At 33.1% G+C, this 23,955-nt stretch overlaps 1 protein-coding gene across 29 annotated transcripts in view; it reads left to right on the plus strand.

The window, feature by feature from the left end:
- Window positions 1-23,955, plus strand: part of LOC106874089 (calcium/calmodulin-dependent protein kinase type II delta chain) — a 349,479-nt gene that overhangs the window by 309,486 nt on the left and 16,038 nt on the right. For 15 of the 29 annotated variants that reach the window (XM_089352054.1, XM_052967906.2, XM_089352073.1 and 12 more), the window contains 3 exons: window positions 4,189-4,290; window positions 15,869-15,944; window positions 17,626-17,720. In XM_089352054.1, coding sequence (XP_089208180.1) covers window positions 4,189-4,290; window positions 15,869-15,944; window positions 17,626-17,720 — 273 coding nt within the window. The remainder of the gene's footprint in view (window positions 1-4,188; window positions 4,291-15,868; window positions 15,945-17,625; window positions 17,721-23,955) is intronic. The other 14 variants (XM_089352065.1, XM_089352070.1, XM_089352058.1 and 11 more) reach the window with 1 other exon arrangement.

Below are 23,955 nucleotides of genomic sequence, written 5' to 3' on the forward strand. Positions count from 1 at the left end.
TCATTCACTTAGTAGAAGACACTTACCAACGTGCCATGCAGTAGGATGGAACCCCCAAACCACATGGTTGCAAAGTGAGCTTCTTAACTACAGAACCATGCCTGTGTCTATTTGAATATTTTTTATGGACTTATTGCTTATATTCTGTGACAAACTGGTGTACTGTGATCTCAGTTACTGATATGCAATAGCAACCAGTTAACTAGCCCTGTGAGTCCCAGAAGTCAAGGTAGTATTGTCCAGGTATTGATGATGATTACTGATATTTAGTCCTTCTGTGTGTTGTTTTGAATTAATATTGAAATTAGCCCTATGAATAATGATTTTTTTTTTTTAATATTATACCCCATAATAATAACTAGGATAATCTTGCCAAAATTCATCTTCCTTGTCTTTTACTCACTCAAACATTTTTGTCTTACATTAGTTCTTGCAGTCATTGGCATCTTTTTTGTGACTCTTTGGTCTTACCTAAGATCTTTCAGTACTGTCCTTATGCAATATGCTGTCATAGCCATAGAGTGTGTAAGCTCTCTAATAGTTGCACATTTGATGTTTAATAACTTCCCCTTTAACTCTTGTCTTTATCCACTGAAAAAAGTTTCTGTGTCTTTTTCTGTTCTCATATATAAGCACTTGTGTCAGTGCCTCATAGAAAGTACCCATGCCAGTCTACATATAAGGCACCAATGCTGGTGTCACATATAGAACATCAGTGCTGGTGCCATGTATAAAGCACCGAATACACTCTGTAAAGTGGTTGCCATTAGGAAGGGTATCCAGCCATAGAAAACATGCCAAAACAAACAATTGGAGCCTTGACAGCTCCTGTCAAACCATCGAACTCCTGCTTGCATGAAAAGCAGATGTTAAATGATGATGATGATGATATATGTGTATATATATATACATACACGTGTGAGGGAATTGCTGCAGCTAACCTCAAGTGAATGCAATTAGGCCTGCCTCATTGTATCCTTTTATTACTGGGCCATGTCCTGGTACTTAATGACTTTTCTGCTCGAAATTTTCTTGCATCGTTCTTCCTATGGGACTGTCATTTCAATCAAAATGACTTTTATCTCCTCAGGCCAAAAGGACATGTTGGGTAACTGTATCTTTTTCCCAGGTCCAACTTCATCTCCCATGATTGTGCTTCCTGCAGGATGCTCTTCTGGAGGAGAGTACCGTCTCCTTTAGTATGATGAACTGACCGTATGGGGTTGGTTTTATGTATTGATTTTTACGTTTCTCCACCTCCAAGTTATCTATCAGTTTTTTAAGGACCTTATTATCATTAACTTAACTGCAGTCTTGTATGAATATATGTGTGTATGTGAATATGCATAAATGTGTAGGACTATATATGTATGTGTATATATGTATAATATATGTGTGTATGTGTGTATATATGTATATATATATATATATATATATGATGGCTTTTCATGAATGATAAATGAGGATTCAGTAAAATAAAGCAGTAATCATGTTCTGTGGACACGTATGTGTCTCTTGAAGCCTTCTGGTGCCTTGTAAATCATTTGCCTTCACAAATGAAACAAGTTTAGGACTCAGTCTGCTCGCGTGCTTGTAGATCATTTACTAGATATTTTCTTGAGTCAGTGGCAAGACCTGCTTTGCTAATGTGTGTGTGTGTGTGTGTGTATATATATATATATATATATATATATATATATATATATATATATATATAAAATTCACCATTTTGAGCGTGGCCGTTGCCAGTACCGCCTGACTGGCTTTCGTAGGATTTTTGAGCGAGATCGTTGCCAGTGCCCCTGGACTGGCTCTTGTGCAGGTGGCACATAAAATAGCCATTTTGAGCATGGTCGTTGCCAATACCACCTGACTGGCCTTCGTGCGGGTGACATGTAAAAGCACCCACTACACTCTCTGAGTGGTTGGCGTTAGGAAGGGCATCCAGCTGTAGAAACTCTGCCAAATCAGATTGGAGCCTGGTGTAGCTATCTGGTTTCACCAGTCCTCAGTCAAATCGTCCGACCCATGCTAGCATGGAAAGCGGACGTTAAACGACAACGATGATGATGATGATGATGATATATGCACACAGATATAAGAATACATGCCTAGATGTCACTCCTGCTTTAACCAAGAATCAAAACTATGTTAGACATGGATTACTACATGTTTACCTTCATTCTTTGTGGCTCATACTTCAAGCCAATGAGAAAGCCTCTACATCATTTCTCGACCTACTGGAAATAGCAGCTTTATGTTCCGCAAGTCACACCTTACTGCCTTTAAATAAGATATTATACTGTATGATCCTGAGTTCCCTGCACATAGGAAACCACAAGATGTTAACAGTGGAACGTCTCTGATCATAGGCCTTCTTGGTCAGGCCCGATGGTGGTGGGTGGGGGCTAAACAAAACAACGATCACTCATATCTACATTTGTACATATAATAATGCCAGAGTGTGTGTGTGTGTGTGTGTGTGTGTGTGTGTGTGTGTGTGTGTGTGCGTGCATGGTAGTTAATTAGTTCAACTAATCTACCATGTACACAGATTTTAATGTAAGGGATAAACCCTTGCGTTTCTGGAAATAAACCCTTGCATCTCCATTCATCCTTAGCATGGCCATTCCATCACTTTGTGCTGTGTTTAGTGCATGACTTCAATTAGATTCTTTCAGTTGAATGTATCTTCATTAATCTTTTGTAGATTAAAGAGCTGCAGTAGACTTATCAAAATATTTTCACATGGGATAATCTTGATATAGTTTTTTCCTGCTGCAAACTCACTCCATTATGTCAATATTCAATTGGAAACCTGCAGTATAATCTGGATTAAAAGCCACGTTAATTCTTTGCATAACACTTCTAAAACAAAATGTATTTTTCAAAGAATCTCTCTTTATTAATTCGCTTCTGGTAAATTCTCAAAGCTGCTATTTAGAGACGGCTGCTACTTTTAAACTAGGTTACTGTTAATTGATTACTTTAAAATTACATAGTCTGTGAACTGATTAAACAAAATATCTGTTTAATACATGATTCGGGGTCACTAAAGATATATTTTAAATACTTCTCGTATATACGTAACTGGTTTCCATCAGGTTAATATTTTCTTTTATGTAAAAACAAAACTAATATAACTACAGAAACTATAAACCTGTGATACTGCCTCCTAGAAAGAACCTTTTTTTTTTCTATTATTTTATTTAATTTCAAACTCAGCTTGACATTTGTAGGTCAATTTGAATTGATAGCATTGTTACTTGCAATCAGTTCTTTGTGTTAATACAGCTTGATGCTGCTCAGTAGTTAGTTGTGTAATGTGTCTTAGATGCTGTAGGATGGTTTGCTTATGTTGTATTTTTTAATTTTCTGAAATCTTTTCTTTTTTTTCCCCTGTCCCCTAAGACCTTTCACTGATTTATTTTATTTTATTTTTTTTGTAATAAAGTAACATCTCTTTCTACTCAACTGTATTTATATGTGGATTCCAGTGAAGATAGTCTGTACTTAATGCTCATTATATGTATAATGTTAACCTGCTTAACAACCCAAAATACATCCAACACTATTGACAGTATTAGTTAGTCTTTCATCAAACTTTTCTTTATTTATTTTTTTTCTTTATTATTATTGTAATTTGTTTAATTGCTATATCTTCATTTCAGCAACAGACCAGATGACACTGCAGATTATTATTATTATCATCATCATTTTTTTTTAATCTATTAAATTCCAACACATAGTATATGATTTTATGAAATTCATAACCACTTTTTATTGTATTTTTTTTTTTTTTTTTAATTATTTCAGACTAAATTTTAATATTTCAGCTTTTATTCTGTTTCTCATTGGAACATTTTCTACCCTCCACCCACCTTCTAAGCTTCCAGTTCCATGTTTGATGTTGCTATGATGATTATTGTTTTGTCACCTGTGGTTCTTGTCACTCTTCTACATTGTACACAAACATTTGTTGTAAGAGTATTGTGACAGCTGGTGAACACAACCTTATTTCTGACACCTCCACATCATCCAAACCCTTTCACTGCCATTATGTTGTTCTATAATGTTAGTAACTAATCCAATGTTTTGTCTACTTTGTCAATCCAAGTCAATGGAGGCCTGAGGCCATTTACTAAAGCCTCTAGTCTATTTTGTTTCTCTTTTTTCCTTTGTTTCAAGCAAAGAAAGGAAATCTTATGCATGATGACAAAAGTACAGGGACAATGTGTATGGCTAGTCTGGTGAATATGTCCACTAGTTCAAAAGATGGCCCAACCTGCTGTGAGTGATTGTCCTGTCAATAAATCCTTCTACCTTTTCTACACTGCCAAACCAGACAGAAACAGCTGTTCACTAGTGCAACCACTGTGTGACATTGAAAATCCCATGATATCACTGAATCCTTCAAACAGTTACACAGTTTCTATGTTGTCCACTTGAGATGTGATGTTCACCTAGGCATTATGTCACCAGTTTGTTTTAATGCACCTTCAGCATATTGTGAGTTTTACTATTAAGCTTTCAGTGCTTTATTTGGCCTTTGAACCCACTGTTTTGATATCACCCAATATAATCTAGAGGAAAGAAGGATCATTATGTAGTAGATGTTAACAATTAAATGGCGGTGCCCCAGCATGGCCACAGCTCATGAGCTGAAACTGGATAAAATGAAAAATGAAATTACTGGGGAAAAGTCAACAAACAACTGAAGGAAGTCTTTTGATAGAATAGATCTCATTAATGAACAACTGGCCATTAATATCTGATGACTAATGTGTACAGTTTACACAAGGATACTAAATAAAGTTGGGTGATGTTCAGGCAGTGAATCCTAAGTGTTCACTTGAGCAATGTATCTACTGTAGACAACTACTGTGACCTGCCACAATTTACTACTGCAATCAGCTTTTATGCAGAGGCTAGAGATAACAGCTACATACACAATGAATTACATTTTCATGTTTTAAATAAGGAAGGGTACATAATACATGAAATCCTTTATATACAAAATGATGGAAACACATTTGAATTTTGGTCTACTCAATTAGGCCCAACCTGACTGCTTTTTGCTAAAGTCCTGTACAGTACATCGCTTACTCAGCAGCAGTATATTACTGTCATACCATCTTAAAAAGAAAAGAGGGAAAAGATAAGATGGTCACGGTTGGAATGTCTTTGATCACAACTCTGCTTAACTTGGGCTGATATGGAGGCTAAATAACAAGTTCATCAAAATCTGTCGTGATTGGTATTAATATGAAGCCTGCCAATTGCTGCCACTCATCAACAATGTATGTGTTTCCCATTTTAAAATATCATTAACCTAGCTATTCTAAACCTGGTCTTGTTCAATGCTAATTAACAGTTATTTTACATAAGTAGTTGGCTTATAAACTGTCCTTTCTTTCATTAAGTTTCATGAAATCACATCTTAGTGGATTCTTTAAATTACTAGCCTAAAACATTTAATTAGGCTGTTACTGTTGTCAATCTGAAATTTTTACACCTGGAAATACCTGAAAAAATATGGAAGAAATCTTTTGTTCTTAAGAATTCTTTGTTAAACAAATTTCTGCAAATTTAACTTCCTATATAAAAAAAAAAACATTAATTTTTTGATCAATTAATAGTGTATTTAGGATAAATTTTAAGCATTCTTTGATTCAGTTTGACCAATTTTTGGGAATATAAATGTCACACTCTCTTTGTTGTCATGTGTGTACCAGTTGTGACTGGCCTGGACAACCACCCAATTTCCTATTCTTTTGCAGACACAAGTAAACCTGATTATTTTGAGGAAACTTTTATCTATCAATATGTTTATGTATATATGTATGTGTATTAAACTAAGTGTCATTGTTCTTCCCATCCTTTGAGTGTGTGTGTGTGTGTGTGTGTGTGTGTGTGTGTGTGTGTATGTATGTATGTTTGTGTGTGTATATATATATATATATATATATATATAGTATCATAACATAGAGTGGTTGTGAAGTTCAAGCTGTTTACATGGTTGTGATTTCAAACCCTTACTATTTGACTCATTCTCTTGTGGTCTTGGCCCAAAGCAGATGACTTATTTTTTGTCTCAGTTTGTCTAACAAACAGCCATGCCACCTACAGTTGAATGTTGATGTTTAGAAAGCCATCTAGATGTAAAAATAACTGATCCTACAACATACAAATGTACAAATTTGAGGCAGACAATACTTTTGTCTATCATCAGCATGGTGGTTGTAGTAAAGGTGGTAAGACTTGAGCTCACAATTATGTGGTCACTCTTCTGGAACATTATTGTCACAATCACTGTTCTCTCCATATAGTTATGTGTGTATTTGTATAACTGTATATATATATATGTATTATATATGTGTGTTTGGTTAAATTATATATATATATATATATATATATATATATATGTATGTATGTATGTATGTATATTTCGGAGATGTACTTGCCTAACAGGTGATTTGATCTGATACTGTGTGTTGAAATTAAAACAATTACAGCATGGAAGATGCCCAGCAGCCATTCAAAAACACACAAAACTGTTAATTTCACTTAAACATCTATTATTAGTTGTGAGTGACCCGGTTGCAATATTGGTGTAGCAAAAATTTTGACAACAGCCTTGTATGTTTTTTTTTGACTGGTTAATATGTGTCTTCTACATTGTAATTATACATACATATACACACACATATATGCATATATATGTATGCACACATACACATACACACACACATGCATACACTGTATGTTTATTTATATGTAGGTATGTGTATGTTTTGCATGTGTGTGTGTGTGTGTGTGTATGTATATATATATATATATATGTATGTATGTATGTATGTGTGTATGTATACAAACACACATGCAAGTGCACATTTTAAAATTAGACAAAAGAGAAAGATCACTTTTCTCCTGAACTTTGATATCCTTCCCAAATTGTTAAATCGATACTTAGCATATTTCCACATACATTTTACACAACATATTTCTATATCTTCTATTAAATTTTGTGTTGTTGTTGCTTGCAGCATGTTCTCCTGCTTTCTTATTCAACTTCTCTTTCTTTTTCCTCCTATTCTCTCTATTTATCTCTCTCTCTCTCTCTCCCCCTCCCCCTACCTTCAGTAAAACATTAAACATGTTACATTTCCTGAAGTCCTAAGATAACAGATTAAACTTAAGTCAACGATTATGTTCTCTCCACATATAGACAGTTTACTGTTCTATATGTTTATTTTCTTTTGAACTTTTTCTTCCTCTCTTTCTCTCTCTCTCTCATTCCCTTTCTCTTTTGCTTTCTATTTTTACCTTCTTTTTAAAATCTTTTTTCCTCTTTGAAAGTTTGGGACATTAATTATAAATTAACAGTTCTTTAGAAAGATTTTTATCCAACTGGAATTTACCTTCTTTATTTATTATTCTTTTTCCTAACATTATTCTGTCATATCAATCATTCTTCTATTTTATTAGTTTTATTATTCTATGCAGATAGATTAGATTAAGAGGTGCTATAACTGTAATACCAGGGTACCTATACATCAAACAGTAGGTGTTTGTTAAGTGTTATGGCTTGCACTATAGGATTAATGCAAGCTGGCTTTGCAATATTGTATTGCCACAGCTGACAGTCTTGCTAATTGTCAGTCTACCAGGGTACCAAGGGTTTTGTCGTGATAATGTCCTTGTATTACCCTGGTTTACCATAGGAATAGGGCTTTACCCTGGTTTACCATAAGAATAGGGCTACTTTAGCAATATGATGTTGAGAATAGAATAAATTGTTGATGATGTTAACATGCTATTAGTTACCATCCAATTAACAATTAATTACACTCTCTGGGTACATCACAGATTTCAATACAGGAAAGTCAGAAATAATTTGAAACTTATGCACTATTCTTCTAGTATAGGGTTAGGAAAGTTGTATACAGGACTCAAGGAGAGTGTAGATTGTTCTTCAAGTTAAAGGTAACAAATTAAGTTCTTTTACAAAATAGATCAAATATGAGAATACAGGTTTAATTTTTTTTTAAATACAAGAGTAGCTGTATAAGGGTGAGATTAAGGACTGAGGTATTTATATTTTGTCAACCTGGATAAGGTTCAAGTCAGAGGATCAAGTTATGGTTTTCTCAAGCTTAAGGAAACTGCTCAAGTGCGTGGATGTTATGTTAGCATGCGTCAAGTTAAGGATTAAAAGACTGAGCTTTATATGTTTTCTCAGATTAATTGTTCATTTAGCATGTCCTTCACCAGACTTTTCCTTGTCTGCCATTCAGCATGACTTTTTTTACAGATTGCTCTGACATTTTTTGACATTTCTTATTAGCATGACGCTCTACAACAACCATTACATTTTTTTTTTTTCTCCAAACATTTTTCTTCAACATTTTCTGATTTCTTAGAGTCTTCGCATGGCAACTTATTTCTTTTCTTTTTTTTATGTTTGAAATCTGCAGTAAAAGAAAACTTTTCTATAAAAAATAACTATAAATTTATCACCCCTTCATCAATTGTCCTTATGCTAGCAATGACTGCCTATGATTGGGTGTAGGGAAGGATATGTGCCTCTGATACTGGTGTTCTCCTTCTACTGGATTTTCAGCTTATTACCTTTCATTGGTCTTCTCTGCAGGCTTTCTCTTTTTCCCCTTCTTTCATGTTTTCTCTCCTTCTCTGTCTCTGTTTCCACACACATCTTTTATCTTTTACTTCTTTTAGTGATTGGGCTGTGGCCATGCTGGGGCACTGCCTTGGAGAGTTTAGTCAATCAAATTGACTCCAGTACTTAATGTTAAGTTTAGCACTTATTCTATCAGTTTATTTTGCCAGACTGCTAGGTTATGGGGACATGACAGACTACAACTAGTTGTGAAGTAGTGGTGGAAGACAAACAAGAAGACACACACGCATGCACACACATACACATGGTGGGTTTCTTTCAGTTTTTACTCCCTAACTCATTCATAAAATTTATAAGATCATTTTCACTAGTTTTAACAGATATGTATTTCAGCTCATCAACCAGCAAAACTCATTAAATAATAAATGTAAAGCATTTGAGTATTCTGCAGATACACATAAGCATAATACAATAATAGTCTGACAGACTCAACATGACATGGAATGTGACAATGCCAGCCTTTTGAATTACATGTACAGTTCATCTGATGGGCCTCTGCATAGGTTCTGTCTACTCAATTTAAGTCACAAGGGTTGGATCAGCCTGAGACAAAAGTAGAAGATAATTGCTTAAGTTACATTTCATTGAACTTGATCATGAGGCCTCATGATTGTGAAGCAATAGTGATAGAGAGCGGGGTTGTTACCCCTGCGCAATCACACACAGAGCCCCACTGATTGGAATCAATAAAAGGAATTATATTCGTTTTTGTACTGGTTTCTGGCTTCGGCCAGCAACCATGCAGAACAACAGTTGGGTTTTGATTTATTGTACGATTAAATTTTTTCAGAGTTGCCTCCCTTTAACAATATAAAGCTATTCAGCACACACACATACACACACTCGCTCACGCACACACTCCTCCATGTTCTTGTCTAGGTCTTGTCTAACAAATTTCGCTGGTAAGGCTTTAGTCAACTGAAGAGTAATGGCAGTAGAAGATACTTGCCCAAGGTGCCGTGCATTATGCTGACTATCCACGTACACACGAACACACAAAACATCATTTTTGCATCTTCTTTTGAGGCAGTGTTTTACAACTGCATGCCCTTTCTAATCTCAATCTTTTTAGCCACCTCTTACAATACACAGGAAAATAGTGTACCTGTTTTTTAGAACTGTAATATACACAAACATTGATATTCATTGATACCCTCTCTCTCTTTCTCTCATAATATATATATATATATATATATATATATATATATATATATATACTTTATTTAAAAGCAGCAGAAATATAACAAAAAAACTGTTACTCTGAGTTTCACGTTCCCATTCATCGAACAGTTTTCTAACAAAACTGTCCGATGAACGGGAACTCAGAGTAATGGTTTTTGTTATATTTCTGCTGCTTTTAAATAAAGCATATTACTCTACCTCTGGTATTTGAGTACTCTTTTTTCCACCTTGTTGCACATTTCATGTGCTTACTCCGGTATATCTAGAAATATATATATATATCATCATCATCATCATCATCATCGTTTAACGTCCGCTTTCCATGCTAGCATGGGTTGGACGATTTGACTGAGGACTGGTGAAACCGGATGGCAACACCAGGCTCCAGTCTAATTTGGCAGAGTTTCTACAGCTGGATGCCCTATACGAGTTCGTTATCATTTTACATTTCCTAAAATATATTTTTGTGCCTTGAAGATTATCATCAGCATCAGCATCATCATCATCATCCCACATCTTTCTTTGTTGGCATGTTCTTCAACAAGTTCTCATAATCTGGATCAGTTATTATTCAGAGTTATTGCTCTCTTAGATGAGCAGCAGAACCATGTCACACTTGTACAATTCATTTAGGGGCTTGATTTCCACAGCTGGATACCATTCCTATTGCCAGTCTCTCTATGGAGATTAAAAGATCTTAACAGCTTCCAGTCAGCCACCAACCACTTTCCAGTATGTATTAGGTGTATTTTATTATGCTACCAGCACTAGTGAGGCTGTTTTGTATCACTTAAAGGTAGTGTTCTTACTATCTTATGATGCGTATGTATGTATGCAGTCCCAGAAGGTAAGTAGAAGAGAGTGATGACAAAAGAATAAACAAGAAGAGTGAGTAACACTGGCAAAGGTGTATGGACTCTTTAACTCATACACTCGTTTTCTCTGGTCATCCAAATCTCAGTACATTCTGTTTTACATTATCAACACTACATCATTTAATACTCCACAACTAACCTTTCTCATATTATTTATGGTCATTTAGAAATGTTACTTAGTTTAGTTCTATTATTATTGTCTTTTCTAAACCTTTGTACTCCAGCATACCTTTAGTTATGTTAGCTTAACATGGCTAAAATAATGGAATGGACCAACAAAATTAAAGGTTTCTGTTGTCTACTTATGAGAAGCTGTTGGAACACTCTGGGCAAGGAAAGGAAGTTAGCAACATGATATTTTTTAAGTGGGTAATGGATACACACCTATTACTCGCCTCTCTTATAACACATCCCTCTTATCACTCACTTGTTTATTGTCCATTCCACTGTCATTCGTATCTTTGTGGCTTTTGCCTTTACCACCCATGCCTCTAGCATGCAGACTCCTGTTACTCACCTCTTGATCCCTCCCTCCCCTTTCTCACCCTTACTGTATCCTGCCAATGTGACTAAGTAGAGCAGTAGATCTCTTTGGCTCACTGCATGTTGCTTCCAGTATTCCTAGGGATGCCACTGGACTTACCTGACTTTCAGATACTCTTCACCCCTCCCCTTTTCATCCTCATGACCTTAGCTCTATCACCATCTTCAGTTATATACTGAACGGACTTCATCAGATCTGCATGTAGCTCATACACTTTACCAAAACTCCCCACTGGCCATTTAGTGTCAACATCCATCATAAATCTCACTATTTATCCACTTCTTGCTAGCCATCACTCTCTCACCCCTATCCTCTCTAGTGTTGGTGCCTAACACTTTACTAAGTGTAAAATTGTGAAGAACCTTTAGTCATGTCAAATATATAACACCTTCTTCAGTGCTTGTATCAAGAAAAAAGTGCACCCAGTACTCGCTATAAAGTGGTTGGTGTTAGGAAGGACATTCAGCTGTACAAAACCAAGGATAAAATTAAGCTTATCCATGAGATTTGGTTTCATAATCCATCTATTAGAATGGAGATAACACATCCAACCCATGCCAGCATAAAAGTTTACATAAAGAAATGATGAAGATGATGATGATATATGTATTGTGTGCATCTGTGTATGTATCTATGTATATATATATATATATATATATATATGTGTGTGTGTGTGTGTGTATGTATGTATGTATGTATGTTTGTGTGCTTATATATATATATATATATAATATATATTCTGTTATTTATATATGTTAAATATAGTACATAGTTTGTTGCACATATATATGTATATCACATGCAATGTATATATATTTGTTAGATATACATATATGTATATGTAAGTGTATATATATACATGTGTGTGTGTGTATATATATATATATATATATATATATATATATATATATATATATATATGTATATATATATATATATATATATATGATATATGGTCTTTTTATATATATATATTTATATACATATATATGTATATTTATTTACATGCATATATATATATTTACATATATATATTTAGATATATATATTTATATATACGAGAGGTGTATAAAAAACCTTTAGCCTCAAAAAACAAAACATGGTACAAGACTTCAAGGCTCAAAACTTTTCATACACCCCTCGTATAATATATATATAGATATATATATATATATATATATATATATATATCGTGCTGAGAGATTTAGAAATGCAAAATTTCTAATATATTATATATATTATATATATTATATATATACTATGTATATATTATATATATCTATATATATTATATTGTATGTATATATATATATATATATATATATATATATATATATATATATATATATGTGTGTGTGTTATACATTTATATATATCTATATATATATATATTATATTGTATGTATGTATGTATATATATATATATATATATATATATATATATATATGCATAGCACCATAAGTCATAATCATAATGGAAGACTAATTTTTCTGTTCGCTGCTATGAAATATTGAGGAATATGCCACAGCTATAGATTTATTGTGCAAATAATAGGATAATGTGAGAAAAACAAAAATTATCGCTAAAGGTGAATGGCTTGCCACCAGTGCACTTCATATTTATTATTTAATTTTCACCTTTCTCTCTCACTCTCTCTCTCACACAAATATACATTTTCTTTCTAGTGTTCTCTAATAACTTCCTTCTTCTCCTATTATTCAAATTCATTCATCCTGTCTTCTCCCTACTTCCTTCTGTCTATATTCAACTTGTTATTTACATTGAACTTAGTCTTTCATATTCTTTGCGCACTCCTCTCTAATAATTACTATGGTTTTGTGATGAGAAATTCTATGTATAAATTCATTCACAATTTATTTACTGAAACTGATTTTCTTTGTAATAATTCTGTTCATGCTGTATTATTATATAACCTGGCTATGATTTTTTTCCAAATTTAGACTGAGATTAAATCAGGTTGAAGCTAAGAAACAAATCTGTAACTATCCACAGATAAGACTTGCAAATAAATAACTAGATTTGTCTACTTTATATTCGTTTTGAGTATTTGTTTTTAAGTACTTATATCAAAAAGTATATAGTACTTGATACAGAGATATAATGTTTTTATATTTATAGAGCAATGCAACTTAATGAATCATGTGGTCTAATATTCATTTCATTACCTCGATTTTTAGGCCATGTTTATCTTCTTATGATATGAAAAGCATGAGAAATGTTTTTTAAAAGATACTTTTGTCTAACTTCCATTTCTTCTAAATTATGTTATGAAAGTCCTGAAGAAAATAGAAATTGCTTGACATTAAGAGAGAAAAAAAAATTAGACTTATTTTAAAATTGCAATAAATGAGATTAATGTTTGTCAATCAGAAATAGAAATAATAGAGGCAAGGATGTAGGAAGAATTTATTTAGAAATAAAGTAGGTGCATAGGTAGAATGATGGGAGAGGGAAGAGCAATGAAAATCAGAAGGGAAGCTATGTCAGGTGTATATATGTAGTTCTAGTTGAATGTTTTCCAATTGTTGAAGAGGTACTTTTCAAAGTGTTTACATTTCTGAACATCTCCGATTTAGCATTTAAATAGTGATCTTATTTATGAAGGTGCTTGCGGAGATTCTTCTTTGCTGTGGATAGTTCACATCCTTTTCTTCCAGAATTTGTGGATGTAGTTGGTGCTAAGATATTGATGATATTACTCTTTTGACAAGGCAATTTATGAAGTAATGTTAGAAAAAAAAAAAGATGGAAGGTCATGGAAATATTCACACCTTATCAAATTGGAAGTGAAAATTATGTGCACAAACAATACATTTATTCCCCTAGCCCCTCTCTCTTTCTGTATGTGTGTGTGTGTGTGTGTGTGTGTGTATATATATATATATATATATATATATATATATATATATATATATATATATATATATGTATATATATTGTGTGTTTTTTGTATTATTATTACTATTATTATTATTTAAAACAGTTTGATTCAGCCCCATGCAACTTAAAGTTTCATTCATCTCATAGAAGGGCTTATAAAAATTAATACTTAGGTGTCTGAAAGTTAACTATTGACAAGTTTGTATCCATGGTAATCTTGAGGCCAAGGTAATCAAGGGTATGGATCAAATCTTTTCTAAGTTTATCTAGTGTATTCTTGTTTGTGCCTCAAAATGTAGCCAATGCATCATCTCCATAGAGGCTAAAAGTAGTCGAAGGGAATTTTCTGCCTAGGATATCAAGAATATGTAGGCTTATAAGATCACATATCTCTGCATGGGTTATGAATAAATATGCATAAACATATTTTTAATCTTGCTGTGAATTTAGGCCCTGTGATAAAGCCATGGCATTTTCAGCTGCTTGGAATAAGTATTAAATGAATTGGTTTATTTTTCCTTAAAAACTTAATCAGGGATCACTTATTTCTGTTATCCAAACAAGGATATGACCCTGTATAAATATTTATTCATAACCCACTCTAGTTATTAATATTCGATCAATATCCTACTTTTGTCTTGTGTCTTACTTATCACAGTTCTGTGTGAGCATATATGTCTTTATATGTTACTTGCTATCAGGAATGCTGTTCACCATGCCCATGACAATTTATTAAAATATATATATATATATCTTGGTATGTATGTATACTTCAACCCCCAACCTGCCAATTCTTATGATGTCTGTAAAATACAAATTTCATTTGACATTGATATCAACTAATGAATTAAGGTATATTGATCTTTATCATTTAAGTCTTTGCTGGATATTGTTATTATAACCCTTTATAACCATTTTTTTTTTTTATTGCAGTTCAGATATGAATTTAACTGTTTTCCTTTTTCCTCTTTTGTTTCTCTTAAAGCCTTTTCTAAGTTTGCCTTATGAAAATTGTCAATGAATTTACCAGAAAATATCAAATTACATTCTTGCATTATTTTCTATTTTACAATATTTTTGTTTTATCGTCATGTATGTTTCTTTTATTCCTTACTATCCACGTTTCAATGATTTTAGTCAATAATTCTGACCACATTGTCATAGTTTCTCTATCAATAATTTCCTTCATATAGTATTGTTTAAAAATATGCTAAAATTTATATCTATTCCCCCTTTCAACATTGCCTGTTATATCATTCTTTTGCTCTGTTTTCATTGTTGCATTTTGATTTATATTATTTTATTCTTTATCTTTATTTGTTTATTGGCTTTCTATTGTGTTTTTCTTTGAAACTGTTATTAGTAAGAAAGTATAAAATAGCAACCTAGCTTTATATTATTTTAATTCCAAAATGTAAAAAAAAAGATGTTTTCTTACTAGTGAGAGCATAAATTCCATCAAAGATATCTGTCTTTATATCTTAAATCCATCAAACATAGTACATGTGTTCTTATACTTAAAGGTTATATATTAAGTTTCCACATTGATTGAAATTACCATTTTATGTATTTTATACATTATAATCATTGTTAACTGTGTTCAACTTGTTGTTTATTTCTCTCTTGTCGTTTCATCTGAGTTTCTATCTAACTTTTCATCGCAGGTCGCAAACAAGAAATTATTAAGTTGACTGAACAACTTATCGCTGCCATCACAAGTAGTGATTTTGAAGGATACACGTACGTATTGTTTATGCTCTTTGTTCAATTGCAATTCTATATTTCATTTATGTTTTTGTTTATTGCGGTCATAGAGCAGAAGAGTATACTTGGGGATTCTTTTTGATGATTCGATGACAACTTGTACAAGAAGGACACCTGTACATTTAATCAGAAATACACTAGTGGGAATGCTAGGTAGATTGGTAAAAGGTAAAATTGGTTGAGTAAATTAGCATCACTAGTAATAAGTCATCACAGAAACAGAATGTGATCTTTATTATATATCTTGCATGTGTATCACATTTATATACTTCACTGACTCATTCAGTCTGTATACAACCACCAAAGTGTTTATGTGCATGTGTGTGTGTTTACATGGTGTTCGGTCTAAATTTGATAGTTTGCATAAAAAGAAAAGAAAATGCAATATCCCATCCAAAAATAAAAGTATTTTTAAAAAATCAAAAAATGTCAACTATGTAATGGCTGGGAGATTATAGGTTACTCAAAGTAGCAGCCCTCATCTTCCATCATGGCCTCAAGACAGCTCCAGAACCTGGCTCAATATGGAAAACAGCTCATTCATTGGGAATTGTTGCCAAGACACTAAATTATATATGGCAGAGTGAGGTACAGGCTGGTCATTCAAATAGTAAATCAAGGCAAAAACTGGTACTGTAGTATCATTGTAAATTGTTATAAGGGCAAAGGAGATGCATCAAAAAGAATGAACTATTAAGGCAGTAAATTGCTGAACTACCAGGTTATCAAAATTACAGAAAGGGTTATTGCAAAACTGATTAAGAACAGGATTACTTTGGATGAGATATAATTTTGCTTTGTCCTAGGAGGAGGTAGCACTGGTGCCATATTCCTAATGACATAATTGTAAGAGAAGTACTTAGCTACCACACACTTCGCAGCCATCTCTCATAGTGCTATGAAATGTCATGACTGTTTCTTCTGTTGTGCTTAATTGATGTAAACACACACTCTCTCTCTCTCTCCATCTCTCATTATCATTCCATATACACTTCTCTCATACATCATCTTGATTTTCACTGTACACTACTTATCAATGTGAAACACCTTATGCTTCTGATCCTCACAGCACAGAATATGTGCAAACTTCTCTATCTCTGCTTATATCCTTGCTAGGTTTACCTTCCCTTCTAGCTTTTTGATATTCTTCTCTGCTATTCCCTTTCTTCTGATCTTTCCAAGCTTGTCTCTTTACTACAATAGCACCATCTACTGTCATCTTCCATCTCTGCATCACTTTGATTTCGGCTGAGACCTCTGACCAGGCACAGATCTGGTCTGTAGTGCTCAGCAGATTGTCTCATTTTGCTCTGTATTATAAATTTCTATCTTCTCCTTCCTACTGTCATAAGCCATCATTTCTGTTTCCTTTGTTTCTTGTTTTCTTCTCTTATGCACTCCAGTCTCTTTTGTTTATTTATAAAATGGTTTTTCAATTACCTACATTTACTCATTTTTCTACATAAAATTTCAATACTATTTACTTTAAATAATTATCTATTCTATTTTCCCCATACTTTTATCTTCCTTGATATTCTGAATTTATTCCCCCACCCATCCACCTAACACTCAAAATATGTGTCTGTTTCCATTATGAACCTGTTATGACTTTTTTTGTAACAAAACATTTATCACACATCTTAATTTTGTCTTTCAGAAGATTTGTTGACCCTCATGTCACAAGCTTTGAACCAGAAGCTTTGGGAAATCTGATAGTTGGAATGGATTTTCATAAATTCTATTTTGATCATGGTAAGTTGGTATCTGTTTTGTTTTGTTTTTTTCCTATCTTACCTACCCCATCCAAAGACACACATATGCACACAAAGGTTTAACCCTGTAACAATCAGACTACCAATTCTTACTATTCTCAAGCAGTGCTGTTTGTTCAGACTATCCATACTTAGCCTTGTACATATATATATTACCTTATATGGTAACAGGAAAGCAAACCAGATCACACAGAAAGTCATGTCTGAGTTTCATCATTTACATTTGGCTGCATCAACATAACTAATACCACTGTTATTATGATTCCTAAAGTATCCATTTAGTATATTACCTTTCAGATCTCCTATCTCTATATAAAGTACAAGCTCATATGCAATTATTTTTGCCTCAGTTGCACCAATACTGTAACATATTTCACGCAACAAACTGTCTTTTAGGTGTCTAAAGGGAATTTTGTCCGTGATTTCTTTGAATGAAGTCTCTATATATGTTGATGTCTTATTTTCTTTCTTAGTTACTCATCATTCTCTTGTGAACACACACACACACACATACACACATATGTTTGGAGGAACAGGTGAGAGAAAGAGTACTAATTAAAGGGTGATATTCATGAAAAGCTGATGATAAAAGAACCACATATATATCCCGATAAACAAAATACACCTAGATAGATATATATGTATATAAATTTACAGATAGCTGTATTTGCACATGCATACACAAGTATACTTACATATAAAGATACACATATACATTAATACTTGCAAATATGTATGTGTGTGTGTGTGAATGTACATGCACATAGGTAGATATATTCCTATAAATACCTGCCTTCATATATGTCTGCACATGAACATACCCTTACTAAGACATGCCTGTGAATATGCATGTACATATCTGTGTAAATGTATATGTGTGTGTGTACATGCACTCAGAATTCTTATGTATACGTATTTTGTCATATAAACTTATACTTGCTCATTTATGTGTGTTAATAGATTTGATATCCTGTACAAGTATGGAGAGTGAGAAAATGGGATTGGAATTAATATAAGTATACTTAGCTTGAGTTGTTAAGGATTGAGAAAGTTAGTTAATTCTTACCCAATAGGGAAGTATCGATGGATTATTCATTGGGAAATTTCACAGGTTTGAAATATCTACGGGTTCTGAGTTTTTATGTCATTGTAATGTTTTTTTCTTTACTGGGGTAGGCTTTGCAAAGTAATGAATTTTCCATTTTGTGTTAAAGAGTACATTACTATCTTTTAGTGTTGTAATTTGATAGAACAGTTTTTCTGTTAGTATTGCAGAATAAGTATGTATGTTTATAGTACGTTTTATTAAACCTATGTAGGACATATTGAGTTGATCTCTGAAGTTGCAATACATGTTTGTGGGGTAGTATTTGTGATTAAAAGCTGTAATTTATTAGACCCAGCTAGTATAATGTACAAAGTTGATGATAGTGAAATGTGAAAGTTTCACATTTTTCTGGCTTAGTAGTTTGTGATGTTTGCATGAAGATGGATTGTATTTGTGTAAGAATTTAAAGAAAAGCTTGCTACATCATCATCATCATCATCATCATCATCGTTTAACGTCCGCTTTCCATGCTGGCATGGGTTGGACGATTTGACTGAGGACTGGTGAAACCGGATGGCAACACCAGGCTCCAGTCTGATTTGGCAGAGTTTCTACAGCTGGATGCCCTTCCTAACACCAACCACTCAGAGAGTGTAGTGGGTGCTTTTACGTGTCACCCGCACGAAAACAGCCACGCTCGAAATGGTGTCTTTTATGTGCCACCCGCACAAGCCAGTCCAGGGGCACTGGCAACGATCTCGCTCGAAAATCCTACAGGAGCCAGTCAGGCGGTACTGGCAACGGCCACGCTCAAAATGGTGCATCTCATGTGCCACCCGCACAAGAACCAGTCCAGGGGCACTGGCAACGATCTTACTTGGCTTGCCGGGTCTTCTCACGCACAGCACATTTCCAAAGGTCTCGGTCATACAAAGGTAGATAATTGCAAATTCCATTTTTTGGTATGATTTGACTTTATAGTCTAAAAGTAATGGACTTTTTCATGGAATCCAATTTTCACAAGTATTTCATTATAAGGGCTAAACATTTTTTGGGTTGTTTTTTGTTTGTTTGTTTTTTTTTTCTTTAGAAGAAAGTGTAGGAAATATGAATGAATAGTTCTCTAAATTCTTGATGATTCTCTAAAGGGAGTTTGAGAATGTGTTCATATAAATGCATAAGTATTTTAATAAGTTTCATGAACATCTTTATGTGTGATATTTTTAAAGTTTAAATTTGCATCTCAGATAGTTGACTGTTTTGAAATGTGCTTCACTGATTATGAAAAACCCAGATTCTTAACAAAATTCTGGAGGTTCTTTTTGAATCTAGCCATAGATTGAGAGTTGAAGGTGTAAAGTACAAGTAGTCCACATATGTATGTATATATGTGTGTATGTATATATGTGTGTGTGTATATATGTGTGTATGTATATATGTGTGTATGTATATATGTTTGTGTGTGTGTATATATATATATATATGTGTATATATATATATATATATATATATATATGACTATATATATGTATGTGTATATATATATATGACTATATATTTGTATGTAATATATATATATATATATATATATATATATATATATGCATGTTTGTATATAAAGTGTGTGTGTATAAATGTGCATGTATATTTGTGTCAGGTTTAATCTTGTTGTGTAGCACCTTGGGAAAGTGTCTTCCACTACATCCTGAGGCTAACCAAAGCCTTGTGTGTGAGTTTGGTAGATGGAAACAGAAAGAATCCTGTCATATATGCATATGTGTGTACATTTGTGTTGTCTTGAATTGGTGTCATGTGATAATTATAAATAAGTATCACTATCATACACACAGCATCATTCATTTCCAATATTTTGTGAAAACATGGCCATCCATAAGAAAATATTACTATGCTTGGACAGAGGTAAGGGTTGGTGATATGAAGGGCATCCAGCTGTAGAAAATATGCTGCACTAAACTCCAGCCAACCCATGCAAGCATGGAAAGGTGGCTATTAAAACAATGATTGTGGGTGTTTTTGTGTGTATAGATATGAATATATGGACATGTGCATTTACCATTAAAATACTTAAAATATATGGTGGAGTAGGGTGTATGCTTGTCATCCTCTAGTCTGTTAGGTAGGACAGTAAAGTGTCGTACACAATAAGTGGTATAGTTAAATCATTGCCAAATATCCTAAAGATAAAGGATATACAGTAGGTTGATGAAATTACAGAGATACCAAACTATTGGACTAGGTTATGAAAATTGTCACATCCTTGGTGTAAACCACGGCTTGTGTGTTGTATTCTTGGTTTTTGAATACCAAACACAAGCATGAGATTTGTTCTGGTGCTGTGTGTGAAAGAAAATGTATGGAGGTTATGACTGGTTTTAAATGGGTTAGGAGTGAGTTTCATTTAATTCCTGGGATAGCTGAACGTGATGATATACATGTGTGTGCATGTAAACAAACACACACACACACACACACACACTTATGCGTATGTATGTGTGTATATGTATATATATACACACAAACAGACATTCACATGCATATATATTAGTTATGGTATATGTATAAAGGTGTATGTGTGTATATATATATATATATATATATATATATATATATGAATATAATATATATATATATATTTATAATATAATATAATATAATATAGGTATCTGTATAAATACATATAAATATGTGTGTGTGCATATACGTGTGTATATATATGAGTACGTGTGCATGTGTGTCTATCTGTCTATGCATATATGTATACACATACATGCACACATGTATGTATATTTATATGTCTATATATGCATATTCATATGTATGTACCTGTGTGTGTGTACAACTGAAACAGCATTAGATTAAATTGATGATGTGCATAACATTTTTAGTATATATATATATACAGAACAGCGCTAACCATAATATTGTTTCAGAGAAACTTCTCTTCAGAGACTCTGTGTGTCAAAAACATAGAACATGCTAAGAATGTCATTAGCATACCATTACACATTGGGGTTTTGGTTTGATTTAGCAACCTTCAGTGACAAACACCCCGATCTTTCTAAGTTAAGTCAGAATTTTTTGTTCCACTGTAGAAATCAGTAAAAAAAATATTTGCTGATTTTGTGCAGAAGCTGACCAAACTTAAATTAAAACAGTGTATGCATTTAAAGTAGTATTTGATTAAAATATACAAATGTAGAATGAGGTTAACTGAAATATTTAATACACATAGTCTCTCTAAGAGAATATTTCATATACTGACCACCTACTTTATCATATTCATTATTGCAAACTGACCACACACTAATTTAAAAGAACTCCATAAACAACAAACTGTAATGACCTGTTGAGTATTAGTGAAAATGATAGCATGTGTGCATGCATGTAATAAAACTGAAGCTAGCTACTTTGACCAACTATAGTGTTTATCAAACAAACTATGGAACAGAATCTACACTTACTATTCAAAGTCTGAAGTTTCAGTCTCTGCCTCCAGCACCAACATTCTCCAATTAACATCATCAATCAATTGACAAGAACCTCATCACCTTTATTCAGTTAACAGCCTATGGTTCCTCATTCCACAATTATTCTGTTATGTGTATATATTTTGCTTTTTCCCACATATCTTCAGTTAAGTTTTCTTCCTCCACATCTTTTCCCATCTCTCTCTTGTTCTCTCCCTCTTTTTCCTCTCTCTCTCTCTCTCTCATTACATGCAATTTAATATTTCATCTTCTGAATCATTTATCTTTCCTATCCCATCCACATTATTTTCTTGACATTCTGTTTTTCCTGTAAATCAATTTGAAATTACTGTATTAATTATTCACTGAGTTTCTTATATCATAACTATGTGATTAATTAATACTAATTCTCTACACATATCAGTTGGTCCAAAACTACTGCTTAGAATGGAAATAGTAATACTTGTCGTATTAGTATTAGTTTAAGAATCAGCAAATACATGAAGGGAAACATTCTTGAGATGCATGATCTGAGTTTCCTTAGTTTCTTCATGGTTATATGTCCATTGAGCTTATCAGTTTACATTCTCTGTGCCCCTTAAACTCTCACCCATTCTTTTTTGTGTGTGTGTGTGTCTTTTTTCTTTTTTCTTTTCTTTTTTTTTCTTTTTTTTTTGTTATCTCTCTTTGCTGCTTCAGCTTCCATGAAGATTGCATGCAAATCAGAGTTGCTTTATGAAAGACACCTGGACAACTTACAAGCAGAAGCCTGGTTTAATTTTGTGATAAATGCGTCTAATATTTATATAAATGTCTTGGCATTAAATAATGATTTTTTTTTAATGTTGTAAGCCATATCATAGTTCTGGACTTAAATCTTGACCACTGTTGTGGCTAAGTCTTGAACACCATGTAAACACTATTTGAATAGTGTTCTTTGGGGCTGAAAAACAGGAATTAAGCCTTCTTCTGTGTGAGAAACAAAGTTTAGCCTCATTATAGAAAGAACTTCTTTGTCAAGTGATTTGTCAAGTGAGTTTCTTTGGATTCTTTCCTTCCTTCAATTTTCAAGCATTATGGTGGGTAATGAGTTAGAGTTCAGCATTAACAATTTAATTATTATCATTTATGAAATTATTTATTTATAATTTAGTTAGTGGAAGAGAGATTGGACTTGGAGAAAAGAATTAATATAATATTTCAGTGTCATCTGTATGCACCAGCAGGGAATTTATATTAGGATTTATTGATTCTAAGCAGTAGTGTGATTACATATTTGATCATTATGTCAATGATTAATCTACTGATATATTTTAAATGTATAGTCTCTGCATGTGGGTAAGTTTATGAGGTGTGTCTAATTATTGAAATAACAGTATTTGTTGGTGAGGCTGGTCTTACAAAACATTTAAATGGAGGCTATGAAGGCATACTTCAGAATGCTTTTTCTCATGGGAGTTGTGCAGTTTCCAAGTTACAGAAACTACTGAAGACAATAAAACAATACCCAAGACAATTAACCATTACCCAAGAATCAGTATCTTATAAAAAAATATACACAAACACCTACGTGTAATCATCTTATCTGTATTCAACCTACCTAGATAGGTGAAAGTAACATGACAACAGGTAAAAACCATATTCATTATATGCATCAACAATCATAACATCTTATCACC

This window comes from Octopus bimaculoides, chromosome 5 (assembly GCF_046866305.1).
Source record: "Octopus bimaculoides isolate indiv1 chromosome 5, ASM4686630v1, whole genome shotgun sequence".
Lineage (NCBI taxonomy): Eukaryota > Metazoa > Mollusca > Cephalopoda > Octopoda > Octopodidae > Octopus > Octopus bimaculoides.